At 40.4% G+C, this 16,538-nt stretch overlaps 1 protein-coding gene across 12 annotated transcripts in view; it reads right to left on the bottom strand.

The window, feature by feature from the left end:
• Positions 1-16,538, bottom strand: part of LOC140542987 (band 4.1-like protein 1) — a 133,311-nt gene that overhangs the window by 32,823 nt on the left and 83,950 nt on the right. For all 12 annotated transcript variants that reach the window (XM_072665966.1, XM_072665969.1, XM_072665974.1 and 9 more), the window contains exons 5-10: positions 11,844-11,886; positions 9,665-9,740; positions 7,369-7,587; positions 6,484-6,571; positions 5,651-5,803; positions 1,696-1,793 (exon numbers count right to left, since the gene is read on the bottom strand). In XM_072665966.1, coding sequence (XP_072522067.1) covers positions 1,696-1,793; positions 5,651-5,803; positions 6,484-6,571; positions 7,369-7,587; positions 9,665-9,740; positions 11,844-11,886 — 677 coding nt within the window. The remainder of the gene's footprint in view (positions 1-1,695; positions 1,794-5,650; positions 5,804-6,483; positions 6,572-7,368; positions 7,588-9,664; positions 9,741-11,843; positions 11,887-16,538) is intronic.

Genomic DNA, 16,538 nt, shown 5'->3' with positions numbered 1-16,538 from the left:
GGTCATACACCAGTTTTATTCCTAAAAATTGGGATCTACAGTATAAGCAATTGCTGATGCATTTGACGGCTGAAGCTATCATCACACAGCCTAAGGAAGGTCACCAACTCCTGGTGGATCTGACAAGGGGAGCAATTCAGTGGAAATTGTAGGTTCTAAACATTCAGCCAATTTCACATTCGTGGTTGTAAGCTACAAGAAAGTCTGCAAGAAAAATACTTATTTTCTTAGGATCTGCAGAAAGAAACATTTTGGCATGTTTTTCATTTCTTGATATCAACACAAGTCAAGATGCAGACCTGAACACATTGATGCAGAATGTAAAAGGAATGTATTTACTTGTGATTTCTAATACTTTGCAGACTGGTGTACTACAGTGTGTGCAGTGTGCCTTCATCAGCACAATTTACCCATCTACTAACGGCTACTGCCAGCGTGATGATGACTGGCATTCCCAGTCACTGGCTTGGAATTTAGCAGACATCTTTGGGAAGTGGTAACACGAGGGATCACTGAGCATGAAAGTGACACAATCCTGTCAACATTGACAAGGATCGGGTTGCACAAGCTGTGCATACATTCAAATGTAGGCTAATTGTAATGTAAGTGTTTACTAAAGTCAGGTTTGCCTGGAGCCGGCACCAACGAAACCATCGACAGAAACGTTGACAACCAAAATCTGGCTTCTTCAGAACGCTTTGAGCCGGATTACAGGAATCGTTTTTACCGTTGGTTGTTAAGAGACAGGCTAGACACTTAAGATATCTATGATGTGGCTATCTATGCTCGATTTCGGTTCAGGCAAGATCAAATTATGCTAATAACCGATCTACATTGTACCTACATAGAGCATCAATCTGCATTAACCGGAGCTCTTTCACCAAAATTGTGAGTGTGAATCGCACTACGTTATTTTCCCACTTTTTTCCATAGAATGTAGGATATCTGTGCTGGTTGCCATCCCTGTTTCCAGGCAATGTACACCAGGTTCTAGACTGCGCATTAGTTAGCTGTTACTAATTAAGACACATAGGGATTTGTGGTGCAACCGAACAGCTCATGCCCGCTTCCCTAAAGTTAACAGCCGACATGCAGAGCCTGAAATAGTAACAATAGAGACACAACTCCCCTTTTTAGAAATCAGTACAACAGCTGTTAATTTAATTTATTAAATTTATTAAATTAAAAAAGTAAGCAAATACAAAAAGACCACATTTTAAATTTTCTGTCAAAACACAGGAGTTGAATGGAAACATTCCTTCCTACAGCAACCATCTTTCTCTCTTGAAGCGAGGTGTTAATAAAGACTGTGCTGTTCTCTACCTCACACTGTAAATTCAATAAGTGCTCCAGGCTAGGGAGACAATCACGTAGATGCAAGTCTGAACAACAGACTTGGGTGGGAGAGAGAAAGAGAGAGAAAGGGAGAGAGAACGAGAGAAAGAGAAAGAGAGAGAAAAAACAAGTTTTGTGAGAAACGGCTCATGCTTAGAGCCAGGGAGGATTCAGCAGGATAGTCCTTTGATCACACAGTCTAACTTAACCACACCTGAGGATAAGCAGTGTCTCAAAGGAGGATGGGTGAGCGTCTGACAATTCAGAGTCAAACAAAGAGCCTAGGGTGTATTGACAGAGGCCAGTCAAAACGTCCTAAAGGAACAAGACAAGGTTTAGGAACCCTGCTTGGGAGTTTACCTGAAGAAAGTATGGTGTTCGATGCAGACCTTCCACAGCCTCTTCGCCGCTCTGTGGTTGGGCAGCTTGAAACCAATGGTGCTCTCAAACTGTTCATACTGTTGGAGAAGGAAAATGGAAGGATTACATTAGAGCTATGTGATAGGAACATAATATCATATGGTGATTATATTGGACAGATTCAATATCAACCTAACTTTAAAAAGCTGTAGAAAGTACACCCTCAGTCACAGTGAAACCATAGTGTATGTACACACTGCACTGCATCTCTTTAATTAGACAAATGTGAAACTGGCAGCTTTTTAAAGTTAATAAAATAAATGCAAAATATATTTAAATTAGTGCTGCTTAGCAAGCTGCACCTTGATCAGATGCTTTTCCAAGCCATCAAAACGCTTTGGGCAGAATTCCGGGTTAGATATGTGACCGCTCAATAAAATTAGTTGGTTTCTCAATGTTAATGCTTAATGTTAGCCTGCTTTATCAATTCCAATTCCACGGATGTGTGTTTGAGGTCACTGCCCATGATGATGTAAATGTCTTGATTCATCCACGGCCACAGAAACTCATCTGGAGCATGAGGTTGGTCAGACAGCTCTTAGTGAATAGTGCTTGGCTAGAGGCTCACTTGCACAGTGCAGCCACCTGCAATATCAGTGTTGCTAAGGCTGATATAGTGATACTGACAAAAGGAATAATCTAATAAACATGATTTATCACTTAAACTAGATGCAGTCAACCAGCCAAGACATGTTTGCCAAGCATGCCTTGGCAAACCGACTGCATCTGGTTTAAGTGATAAATCATGTTAATTTGATTTTTCGCTAAACTATTACTTTAACAGATGATTTACTGTGTAGGCATTGATTGGATGATGGAGACATAATTTCTGACACAGACAGGAGAAAGATCCCCCCCAAAAATGTAGCTAAGCGGTGATGCACCTCTGTCCTTGAGAGGGTCATTTTATACTCTTTAAACTGCACTGTACCCGTGAATCCCTTTGCTAATTTAACGAACACTGCACAGCCCCTTCAGCTTGCTCCAGGGCCTAATTAAAATTAATCTGGGTCTTAAACTCTAGTCCTGTGATCTGCGGGAGAGATTCCTGAATGGAGCTGAGCTAGGAGACAAACACGCGCCTATTTTCAGACAGAGAAGATAAACAGGAGCATGGCATTTTGGGCAGCGCTCTAAATTTGTCCATCCCATTCCTTTTCTGGGCATTGCTGCAGCTGTGGTGGAGCAGCTGAAGGAGCTCTTTATGTGTGTATCTCACAGGCCCTTTGTGTGTCTCTGTTCTGCCAGAGAGCCATCACCAGGCCTGTCACTCGGAAGCTACGTCCAGGCCAGACTGCAGCAGCAGGACACACTGGAAGAAAGAGTCTGAAACAACCCACAGGGCTGCACAAATCGAGAAGTCCCCCGCCCCAGCCTTATTGACATGCACATCAGCTGCATTAATGCATAACTGCCTGAATAAATTACCATCTCTTTCCCACAAAGCCTGGACGAAATGAGACTAAAAAGCAATGCTTGTACTTGTTTTGGTTCGAAAGCTGCAGACAGAACCTACCTCATACCTGGCATCAAATCAAATCAAGTTTACTGTCACATCACATTAGCACAGGTAGGTGTAAAGGTGAGTGAAGACCTTAGGTGTATAGTCCCTCATGGCTGTTCATTTGACCTGAAACACCTACCATGCACAGCCATGTGAAAAAATCAGGATATCCAATTAAAGCTGTCTTTTAAAATATTTTATAACATGTAGAAATTTGCTCTTCACTGAAGAAATATCATTATTTATAAAATTGCATATAAATGAACATCAGCTGCAGATGATTGGAACATGGTTAAAGAGGATTGTGGAGGAGCTATTTAAACCTCAGACATTTAGTTTGGTTTGCTCTTGATTGTTGTGAGTGGGCTCACCATGGCGAGATCGACAGAGCTCTTTGAGGCCTTTAGAAAGGAGGTTGTGGATGCATATGAGGCTATGTTCACAAGCCTCATTAATCAATTCAGATTTTTTGCTCTGCTCAGATCTTGACAGTTCACATTCATAAATGTAAGTGAGCTCTATGCATGTCATCACCTTTACGCCTCCTTTCCCCCAATGCGTTTTTCCACGCTGCCAGTGCTGGCTGATGATGGCAGCACTAAGCGCAATGTGTACAGGCAAAACAACGCATGAAATCTGAACTGAGTTTACATTAATTTACATGAGTTTACATTAATGATGCATGCCCATGAATCAGATATGAATCCGATCTAGAAGCACATATGAACTCTAAAATCTAATCTAATTAAAAATATATATTGATTTGACATGTTCACACAGCCTTGACAAAAATCAGATCTGTGTCACATAAAGACAAAAAAAATCTGATTTGATTCAGGTAATGTGAACGCAGCCTAAACCTGGGAAGGGATTTGAAAAGTTCTCAGAACAGTTAGAAATCAGCTGTTCCACTGTCCGTAAAATAATTTACAAGTAAAGCAAGTGCAAACAAGGCCAGGTCAGGCTATCCTTGCAAATTTAGCCTAAGAGTAGACCGCAAGATACGTAAAAACGTCTCCAACACAGAAACAAGGTGCTACAAGGTAAGGCTACAAGGTGTTTTTTTCACTGATGGACAGGGTAAATGAGTGCTGATGAATCGCGCAGCAACAAATAAGGGGTGCCTAATAAAATAGATGATTACTATGTTAACACACTCACCAATGGTTAAACATTGGCTAACATAAGCTACTCTGATGTAAACACCACAGTTATATTCTCATAGTCCAACAAAGCCCCCAGCTCAGTTACACTTATGGCTTCGAACCACACTACACAACTTGTAGAGTCGTCAGGTCGCTGTACTGTTCAAACTACACGACTCGATCTGTTGTAATGGTGAATGTTTAAGTCGATGTGGTTTGCACACTACACGACTGTTCAACAACAGCAGGTCACACATTACACGACCAGTCCAGGAAAAATTGTAGATGAGTCTGTCTGCTCCCCTTTGGTCACAAAAACACACGCTTTCCTCTCTCCTTGCGTTCCCATTGGCTGGAGTGTGACACCACACTCACTGGCAGTCATAATCTGGTTGTGACACTTTTCACACTATAGGATTTCGACTCACTGACAGGTCCAGATATTTAACATGCAAGATGTTTTTTTAAACTCGATGAGCGATTGGCAAGCCAGTCAGGTCACATCTTTTGACAATTCAGACAGTGATCAAAAGAAGATTTTTGGGCTGATGTTTTTCTTGGCGACTTCCAACGCCCCCCAAATAAAAGTAGAAACAGTTCCTTGGACAGATTGTTCAAGGTAGTTTTGAACATGTAAACTTTTAGACTGGTCCACAACTCCTAGTAGTAACGTGTGATGACAGCATTTTACCACCAAGTGGCTGTTTTAATACTGTTTTAATGCCCCCCTCACAAAGTTCCACTGATTGCTTAAAAGTGCATCGCATCTACATTATACAAACACCCGCAGCACAAAGGGAGGAGGGAAGCAAATGGATTATTTTAGATATTTAAATGGAAAAAGAAAAATATGTTTTTTAAAAGGCAGAAAACTCTTATATATATGAAAACATGTCAGTGCATCAATCAAGATGTTATCAAGATGATATTATAAATCTTTTCTCTAATCCTTTATACAGCTCCTGTATACAGCTCCTTTACTAAATGCCTTAGTCCTGTGCAATTTTACAGACAGAGTAAGAACTTAGTTGAGCTATTGTGTACATGTAAATGTTGTTAATGAGATCAGGCACAAGGCAAATGGACTAAATCAGTGAAAATCAGTCTATGTTGAAACATTTGACTGCTCTTGTTGTCCTACCATTTGTTCGCCACAACAATTTGACAATCTCTAGTTTGCTTACTTGGAGGGTGAAAATATTTTTACTAAGGCAAAGCAGAAAAATCAGTTGGAAGCTAAGGATACCTCTCCTGGGCGAATCTTTATGTAGAAGTTACTCCGCTTGTAGGAGATCTTGAGGATCTTAGGCCAGGCGAAGCGGTTGATTCTCAAACGGTCACGGTAGATCAGCAGGCCGTTGGCACATACCCCCAGCATGATGTCAATCCCTTCTGAATCCTAACTCAGGCATTAGTGAGGGGAGAGAGGACAAATGCATAATGCATTACTAATCCATGAATATGGCGAACAGCAATATTTAAGGTCACTGGAACACTCTAACATGATTATCACAGTTTAGTATGAGTTGAAACTGCTGTGTCTCAGAGATTTAACTGTCAATCTGTTATCTAGATGTCTTATAATGTCATATTTCGTTACTATGACCAGCAAATGATTCATGAAAAATACTTGTGGCTAGAGTAACACATTATAAAGCACAGCTTTAATGGTCTGTCTAAGCACTCGCCGTGTCATTGGGATATTTCAGGTTCCATGAGTGACTTTTGTGACACTTTTGAGACCTCCCTCTTAATCCATGTGGGGTGAGCAGGACTTGATAGCTGTGTGAATGTATATTGTCTCATAATATTTGTTAGGTTTTGAGACATTTCTTCTAAGTATGAAGAAATTTGGGAATCCTTATAACATACCAATGTTAAACCTTCCTATGTTTTTTTCTTACTGACAATATAGCATGTTTTCTCGTATGAATATTCAAATACTATTCAATGGAAATTGACCATCACAGTTACTGTTGTCAGACCTCAAAGCACCGAATTACTGTATGTAACATGAAAGAGGATTTAACTTGGAGAACAGAATCAGATCCTAATTAACATATGGCTCTGTTGCTGTACCTTTGCATGATGCAGGTCAACCCCGTACATGGACAGCTTCTTGGCATTCTCCAGGAAGTTCATTTCTGCCTCAGCAGGAGTCATTCCCCTGAAACATGAGATAAAATGAGTCATGGATTAAAACAGCAGGAAGTCGTGCATTCGGCACTGCTGATAACAGAATAAATACGAAAGCCGGGAGGTGTGTTTCAGTTCGGGTTAGGAACAGAGAACTCATTCTCTGCCCGAGGAGCTTCAACACCACACACCAATCACTAAGACCCCAGCTGTGTGGCTTATTGACTTTCTGACTCAGTAGGAGTCAAAGAGTCAGTTGGCACTGGTTCAGCACAGACTAGAGTGACAGATGCTGAACAACTTGATGGTGTCTATGTCAACATATGTATTTTGAGATGGAAGACCCCAAAGGTTCCATAGGGGGTTTATTAGGTGCACATTACGTACACTAAGAAATTAATAGCATGTTCGGATTCGGAGCACAACAATAATGCAAAGAAAAATTATTAATTGTGTTTTTGAGGCATCTCTTGAACACTAGGTTTATTATTATTAAGTTATTAATCCTAAAACTGAAACTAGTGCTTTATCTGATCTAGCATATCTTGTGAAGTTCCACAGGGTTCTATTCTAGGGCCTATGAAAGGTTAACTATAACAGCAAAGTAGTAATGAGTGATAAATTGAAATGTGTGCTTACATACAGGGCCTACGGGGTTAATAACTGATAACTTTATCTGTGGCATATGTCACTATGACCAGTAGCCATCTTTACCCATTAAAGACTAAAAAAAGGGATGTCCAAACTGCTAAAGGCTGAATGAGCAGTCGCAATGGAAACATGTTCATGGCTTATGATGGATGTGTAACAGACAATGTGTCAAACAACCTGTAGGTACGATGGAGCTCCATGACCCTCTCCTCGAGCTCCCGGGTCTGATTGGGAGCGAAGCGGAGGTCACTGATGTAATCTGAGCCATGCTCGTCCTGATCGTAGTCTCCAAGCTCAGCCTGCACGGTGTAGGAGCCCAATAGAGCATGGGTGACGAATGAGCAGGGGAGCCGACCGGACAAGATGTCATCACGCAGCTGCAGACATAGGTAGTACCTTTGAGAAAAAGAACAAGATGAAGAAAGTTCAGTAAGAGTCCAAGAGTCCAAGTCCAAGAAGAGTGTCAGTGAGAGGCTCTAATGCTCTAAGTAGCATTGGACCATTTGTATTGTTCCATTAATTCCATAAATGCCATAAATGAGCATAAATAACAACAAAAAGACAGGACAACAATAAATTGGTAAAACACACAAAATACATCAAGCTAACAAATACACTTAGCTGTGGCATAACTACTGGCAGTGCAGGCATGGCAAATGAGGTTAGTAGTACAGAGTGATCCATGTTTGACGAGCCATCTAATATCTTTACTCGACTTCTTATGCTTATATTTACACAATTTTATACCGCAGATTTAACAATGTACTAAAACTATTACCCTACATTAGAGCACCCACTTGGTTGAGACAAAGCAATAGTGAGCAAACAGGCAAATTACATTTGCATTTTTTACACCACTGACATCAAGATTGGACTCCATTAGATTTCATTTATGCAGAATTAATTCTGCAGATATGCATAATTCATTAGATTAAGTAATTATATAAAAGATCTGTCAAATACCAAAATCTCAGTTGCATTAAGTAAAACTAAACTTAACGGAATGTTCCCACATTTTACAACGTACACTCTACCTGCTTCCAGCATAAACCTGTGGCATAAACCTCACTCAAAATATGAACTTATAATTCATGTCAATAAGCAGATGCTGAATCATCTTCTCAGTGGCTTCTATTAGAAGCATGTCTGAACAGTATCAACAGTTTTCAGTTCTTTTTAAGCACAGGAATACTATTATCCATCCTAACTGGAGACATTTCACATAAGCAGGTGTAGATTGATAAGCAAAAAGAAATAATCAAAGTCAAACCCTGAAAAACACTATCACTGCCTCACAAACTCAAATACTACTAAGGTACACAAAATAACAAGGTGTTTTCTTTGAGATATCAGCCACCTCTAAGCCTTAAAGGGGAACAGTCACGCAGTCAAAGAGCCTCTAATCTAATTTTCCAGCTCTCAATATAAACATTCAGAACAAATGTTGACATCTTGCAGTCTAGTTTTGGAGATATTGAGATTTCTTTAGCTGAGCTTCTTATTTTAATTCTTCATTCCACCTTATATGAAAGACCTATACTACCGCCAAAAGTCCTAAACCATTTAAGATGCAACTAAAACTTTAGATTTTTTAATTGCTATACTAACAATTAATTGCATGTGTTCACAATATTTGAAGATTTTAAGATTAGTTTAAACATAAATATATTTAAATAGATAGAATATTCCTACCACTTTTCAAACCATGCAGCTAAAGAGACTTGCATGTCAAAAAAATTAAACTAAATTAAAACTAACTATTTCTACAAGGGGAGAAATTAAATTGTTAGAGGGCCTACTGGGACTAAGGACACCAGAAAATGCTGTGACTTAAGAAATATATGCATAAACTTAAAGAAAGGCAATTCTAATGTTAATATAAACTAAAAAGTGGACTTTCAATAGTCAGCTCAAATGAGGTGTCAATCAACAGGGACATGCCAAAATGCTGACATTTTTATTAGAAAAATGCACTTTAAATATTTACTTTACACTTAGCATCACATGCTAAAGGCATGCTAAGCTATTACACAATGTGAGTCAGTTAGATTTTAGTGTTTTTTCTAATGAAAAATATTATTAACCAGTCTTAGAGACTTAGGCACTCATGAGAATTGACTAACTACCTACTAAAACCTGTAGCTGGTTCTGTATTCCCATTTGGTCAGACTGCCTTTCTGTTGTGAGTTTGAAGGAGTTGTCTTAGCAGATGTTGTGGATTCACTTTGAAATAGCTAGTGAATGAGAAAGCCTAAATGAGAGAGTCATGCTGCTGCTTGGATTCTTAATAGGTGAGTTTCTTCTGCATCTGAAACATGGACAAAGATGTCACTGGTACAGTTAGAACGTCCTTTCTCTTCAGTCTTCTGGCACACTAAAAATAGCCAAACTATTCCTCTTTAATGCGACCAATAGTGGCAAATACGCAGAATGACATATTTGCCATTAGACCGGTGCAGTGTAACTCTCCTACCTGGTGATGTCCTCCATAAGCTGAGAGGGATCAGGAGGGTAGAACTTGACAGCGAAGGCAAAATGCCAGGGAGAAGCTGAGGACATAGACAGACACACACACACACACAAGGTGAAAGGAGCTTAAAATTGGTTCAATACATTTCACATGCAGGCTCAGGGGGCTGAGTGATATAATAAAAACGTTTCCCCCCCGCACCCCTCCCTTCGAAGATCTGCGCACAACACAGCCCTGTGCCACCTCATAAAAGTGAAGGTCAGAGAGAATGAGGCTCCTTTACATGCCTGAGTTACTGCCTAGTCATTCTCCCAGGAAAATCAGCATCGAAAGGCCAAATTGAAGTGTCCGTGTAGCTCAGTCTCTCACAGAATACTGTAGAGAGCACAGCGAAAGGTGCAGAAGAGGTTTCTAAATATTTGTATGTACACTGAGCTTCTAGTTAATACACTCACTGGTCATTTTATCAGAAACACTTACATATGGGAGCACTGTGGGTTTACAATTGCTGTCTGAAGCCTATTTGTTGCTGTACAGCTTATCAGCTCACCTCTACCCCATCCATCAGTGGAAAGAGACCGCCGTTGGCCAGATGCTGTGTGGAGCATGGACCATCTCAATACAGCAGTCCCACTGACATGTTAAAGTGTGTATCAAGCACAGCAGTGTTGCTGGGGCATTTACACACCTCATTGTCCTTGCTAGGTTAAGAACAGTTTATCAACCAAAAATATCCAGACAACAATGGTCCTGTGTTCAGAATTTGTCCACTGATGAAGAGGTTATAACTGTCTATCAGCACAAACTGCATACTAGCAAGGTGGAGCTAGTTCAAGATCAAGATCAAGATTAAGATCATGACAGAGCAGCAAACAAGATCTTTCCTTAACATATACTCACATGCATATGTATCTAGACAGTGGTATAATATTTGTAATTTTGCTTTTGTACATCATCTTAAAAGATTTGAAATAAGGCGACTTTCAGCTTTAGGGAGTTCAACAAACATGCTGCATTAACCAGTAAACGACTGCCTGAATCCTGGAACCCATGGATATCACCAAAAGCTTCTTTTGTCCTTGCTCAGTTGGGTTGAGGTCAGGTGAGCTGAGCTAGTATACTTTGGGTCATTATCCAACTGTACTGTGAAGTGTCATCTTACCAGTTTTTAAGCATTTGGCTGAATATGAGCAGAGAATTTATCATGAGAATTTATCTTATTTCTATGAAGTCATTCTCAATAAACATCAGTGACCCAGTTCTACTGGCAGCCATACATGCCATTATACTGACTCCACCATGTTTGACAGATGATATGTTTGACCCTAAAAATTCCATACTCAAGGTAATACTCATTTTATCTGTCCAAAGAATCCTATTCTAGAACTGGGAAGTTCTTGAGTGTTACCAGTGGTTATTAAAGTGCATATTGAAGTAAATCCTCTATGTTTTTTTCATTAAGGAATCTCTTGACTGTAGATTTTGAAAATGATACGCCTACCTCCTCAAGAGCACTCTTGACTTGACTAGATGTTGTGAAGGGTTTTTTCTACCACGGAAAGAACTCTGTATATCTACGTTGGTGTTGCTAAGCTCACCAGAGCATTCCTTTTTTTAAAGAATGTATCAAATTGTATTGCTCTGTCTCTAATAGGTTTGTTTTTCTTTCCCCAGCCAATTGATGGTGTCCTTCATATGCATTGACATCTTCTTGACTTGATCTCATTGATTTATCTTGAAACAACAGGTCACACCTGACCACGAAACTGTTTAGGTCTGCAGAAATGGAGGAACTTGGCTATAAATCCTAAACAGTTGGTGTAACAGTTGTTAATCCCCTAAAATTACCACTGACTACACTTTACATTTAGATTGCTTCATTAGTAATCCACTGAGGGGGTGTCCATTAAGCCCCTGTCCAAATACTTATGGACATAGCTGTATATCTGTAATCTTAAAGGGTTAAGCCATGTTCAAAGCCCCTGTAAAAGTGGTGTCTGTAGACACACTTAAATGCTCACTTTTGCATTCAATATCACGGTTAGTCTGACCCATTTCTATGTATCTAAAAACCTGGCATATCAGAGTATATGTATGTGTGTTCCCTTTCCTATCATTTTATGAGAGTGTGTGTACGTGTATGCCTACATATGTATCAAATCACAACCTGCCAATCACTCACTTCGCATTTGCTTCTTGATCTCCTTGGAGGGGTCCAGCCAATTCTGCAAAACAGAACAGAGATTTCACATCAATGCTTGTGTGTCTAACACGCGGCTAATATGCACTATGCTGCCTTTGATTCTCAGTCTCTTGCTAATTGCATGGAGTGTTTCCGGTGCAGGCCTCTCCATATGCTTTAATTCAGGGGAAGAAGCGCACTCCTCTGCTCCGCGGAGAGAATCCAGCGGGCGGGGATGAATGCAAATCTCAGCATCTGCTTTTTTCGCACAGTGCTCCCAAATTAGCTTCACTGCGCTTGGCCTATCAGCGGAGATCACAGCCAATCAACAGAATGTGTACTGCAGCAATGCAGACTTCATTTCCAATATCAGATATCAGCCGCCTTCACAAACTGAAAGCTTTTGCTTAGAAGATGAAACTGCTGTCTATATATAAGGCACCTTTCTTTGGAAGCTCTCACTAATCACTGCTTTAACTTTACGTTCAATTAGAGCCATTAAACTTAATTACTCAAGAAAAAAAAACTGTACTAAATATAAATAAAATAATTAAATAGTAAAAAAACCCGAAATAATTAAATTGTACTGTCTTGCTGAATCGACAGTGATTGGATGGCAATTTGTATAATGATAATGCAAATTTTAAATTCTCCTACTGCTCTCTCTTTTGGCAAAAAAGACCCACTAATTAGAGATGGTAGATGCATAGCAATGGGCAGCTGTAAAGGCTGGATCAGATACAAAATAAATTCGATTTAATCTGGTAATAAATCTGGCATGTTTGATTCTTCCTGTGATGTAGTGAAGTGTTTGGGTAGTTTGAGCACAACAGCCTTTATATAGACGCTCATCCTAAGTGAATTACTTTAAATAAAAATGCTATATTGTACAACATATTATTATTAATCATTATTAAAGCCATTGAAAGTTCAGCAAGGTTAACTAGAAAACCCAAAGCAGAAATATGATAAAAGACTCTAAATCGACTAAATGCACTTATCAGACCTCTCTGAGAATGGTCTAAGTGTGGTCTTAAAATTCTAATAAATGTGCTATGTATTAAATGTCTATCGTGGGCAAATTAAATTTGTTTAAATACTGTAATTTAACAGATTTTTAGGGTTTACTGAGGTTTTGATATGTGTAACTGAGGTACTAGCCCACGATACACGATGCAACTGGGGAAACATCTGCCCCGCGTGCCCCATGTCTCCGCTTTTGAGTCATAATTGCGTAACTTCTCAGGAATGGTGCTGCGCCATCCATCCATTCATCCATCCTGGCACCCAGACGCTACATTCTGTAGTGAAGCGGAGAGGTGCTAGGCACTAGACGTGAGGAGAGACATGCAAGCTTTATCTCGCCAGGTTTAGCTTTAGCTCTCCAGAGTTGCTCCGTCTTGAAGAGAGGGCGGAGCCATGTTAGCCTTGTGATTGGTCAGGGGCATGCTGACGTAAAACTGACCCACTTTTAGGATTGCCCATTCTACATTGAAAGGAGAGCAACACTGGTGAAATACAGCAGATATTTCTTTGGGGACTTCACTAAGATATTCATAAGACATACTTGAGGACAGGACTGAGGGTCCTGAGCCCTCTTAACTGAGATTTAGTTTCCTAGGGGTTCAAAGGATTTCAAAGATTTGTAAAAACTTTACTGAATTGCTATAAAAAGGGTCTGTAAAAAGGTTGAAGATAAAAAAAGAATGGACTAAAGATCCTAAACACACCTTAAAGTCAACAATGGACTAACTAAATAGGCAGCAAAATGTTTTTGCTATGACCCCTTACAGTCCCACTACCTAAACCACTATCCTTAAAAATCTGTGCATAGGTCTGAAAAGAGCAGTGCAGCAAGACGGCCCAAGTACCTTTGCAATGAAGAATGGGCTAAACTCCACCAAACAAGAACTGACTCTGAGCTGCTACAAAAAGTGTTATCAAGCTGTGATACTTGCCAGAGGGGGTGTTGCTAAGTACCGACCATACAGACTGCCCAAGCTTTTGCTTCAGGCTTTTTTAATTTTTTCCCTTTTTTGTTAGTTTGAAAACTGTTAAAGATGGACATTAGAAGTTATCCAGCTTAAAATATTAAAGAAATGTTTCATCTTTATCTTCCATGCCTTTTGGAAATTGGGTCATCTTTTACTCGCTTAGCTATTCACAGTAACAGCTTAGCTCTGTTCTGATTGGCTGCCCTGTATTTTGCCTCTTTCAAAAAGCAGTCAAAGGCCAAAACACTAGTTATAAAAATTCAGCAGAGTCTGAAAAGGAAGTACATGCAAATGTGTTCACACTTCAAAAACAAGGAATTGTAGCAACTTAGTTTCCATATAGGAACTGTATGTATTGGGGAATGACTGGTATGCTCACACACTTTACTAAAGAGGTGACCAACGCTTATATAGTGTGTAAACAGAGTGGATTTTATTTGCATTAGTCCAGCTTCTTGGCGCTAAATGGTGCAATTTTCAATGCAATAAACGCATTTCCCACTGAGGAATATACAAAGCTGGAGAAAGAAGCACTTACCCAAAAGCCCCTGAGACTGCAGCAACTAAATTCTAAGCACTGCCTACCAATTAATCCTCCCAGCATGCTGGAGTGTTGTCTAATTTTGTGGGGACTTGGAGTAGCTCCAGGTAACACACTGACCTTTATAAACTCATCTTTTGACGCCTAGTCAGTTTGAGCTTAATTCCGACACTCAATGACTTTAACTCACTAGCGCGTAAAACAGACCCGAGGTTAAGGGTAAATAGCGTGCGCTGCTTACTACAGCTGAAGTCACTGTACACTGGCACAATTACAGCTGGGGTAATTCATCAGCATGCTTAAATACCTTGATGCGCACTGAGCATCTATTATCTGCCCAAATTTCCTTGGTGGCCGGCCAAAAGCGAAGAACACTCAATTATCAGCAAGCCGGCATTCTGTCTCTGTTCTCCGAGGCTAAAGCTCTGATTATTCCTCCTCTCTCTTCAGCAACACATTCACATATCACAGCAGAACAATAGATAGAGTGAGCGCCTTTCCCCCCTGGTTGGCGTGAGATTGATATACTTTGTGATGGCTGAGAAATTGCATTCCAATCGCCTCGATTCGGTTCAAATGTCACAAAAGAAACGCAGAGCGAAAAGCTGGAAGATTACGACTGGTTTGATGTGGACGCCTTGTGGAAGCGCAGCGTTCGATATATTGAGTCCTCTCGGTTCCATACTTCTTATAGAAGCTACATCCCTCAAGCGGTCAAATGAACGCTGTGACTGAGGCTTTACCCAAGGATGAGACGAGCTAAAATGCCTTAATTAGCCTTTAAAAAAAGAAAACAACACCTGGCAGCACCACTGGAATCTGGCTAACTTATCTAATCCTTGCCAATGGCGTAATTACCCCCAAATTGCTTCTCTCAAAAACAATTACCCTGTCCCCTCCAGACGGAAAACGCACTGTCCCGCAGTGAATAAACAGGTCTTTTGAACGCATCGCATTCTGGTGTACCATAGGAGGTCTGTTTGTTCCCCTATTGTGTCCTCAGATGTTAACTTCAAAAATAACTTGCTAAAATGCTAAAGCTTAGACTTGGTGTGTGCACATGGTGTGTGTGTGTGCATGTACAATTGACCTCCATATGCTTAGTCATTAGACACCATTAGACAATGGTGGCCTTTGTGGTTGGTGTGGCGCAACAGATAACACCACTACCTGCCACTGAGTTACAACACCATGTGGGAGAGCAGGGTTCGATTCCCGGTCTGGGTGACTATGCTGCGCTACACCAATAAGAGTCCTTGGGCCAGACTCCTAACGCTACATTGGCCCACCTCTGTGATATGAATAACCTTGTATGTCGCTCTGGATAAGAGCATCTGTTAAATTTAGTCAGTCTTTGCATTCTTTTGTATCTTTGTATCTCCCATTCCACAATATTTATTAAGACATTTTCACAGTAACATACTGTAGCTTTGTTGTTAAAGGATCTCAAAATAGCACAGCAAATTACTCTGATGTTTACCAGGGACTTGACTTACTTATGGCATTTTTTAAATAAAAGATTTTATAATAAAAGATTAAAACCCCTATTAATACCCAGTGCACTTTATCTCAATGCCCCATTACTCCAACCCATCTTCTCAAAACCCTATTACTCCACCCCAAGTCCTGAATGCCCCATTACTCAACCTTCATTTCCTCAAAGCCCCATTACTGCACCCCATGTCAACACCCCAGTACTCCACCCAATCTCCTTAACATCCCATTACTCTACCCCATCTCCTCAACGCTCCCATTACTTCACTCACAATCTCAATGCCCCATTACTCCTCCATATCTCCTCAACACCCTATTACTCCACCCCATCTCTTGAATCTCCCATTACTCAACCTTCATTTCCTCAAAGCCCCATTACTGCACCCCATCTCAACACCCCAATACTCCATCCCATCTCCTCAACACCCCATTACCCCAGCCCCATCTCCTCAATGCCCCCTTTCTTTACCCATTATCTCCGGAATGCCCCCTTACTCAACCTTAATTACTGTACCCTATCTCAACACCCCATTACTCCACCCCATCTCCCACGATAGTGGACAATATCACATAATACTAATAACACACATTTTCACACCCTCTAGACATACGTGTTAGCTGCCCAAATTTCACTGTTGTACCACGAAGAATTTGTATGTGTAAGTG

Source organism: Salminus brasiliensis, chromosome 21 (genome assembly GCF_030463535.1).
Source record: "Salminus brasiliensis chromosome 21, fSalBra1.hap2, whole genome shotgun sequence".
NCBI lineage: Eukaryota > Metazoa > Chordata > Actinopteri > Characiformes > Bryconidae > Salminus > Salminus brasiliensis.
This window is presented reverse-complemented; position numbering and strand designations above follow the sequence as displayed.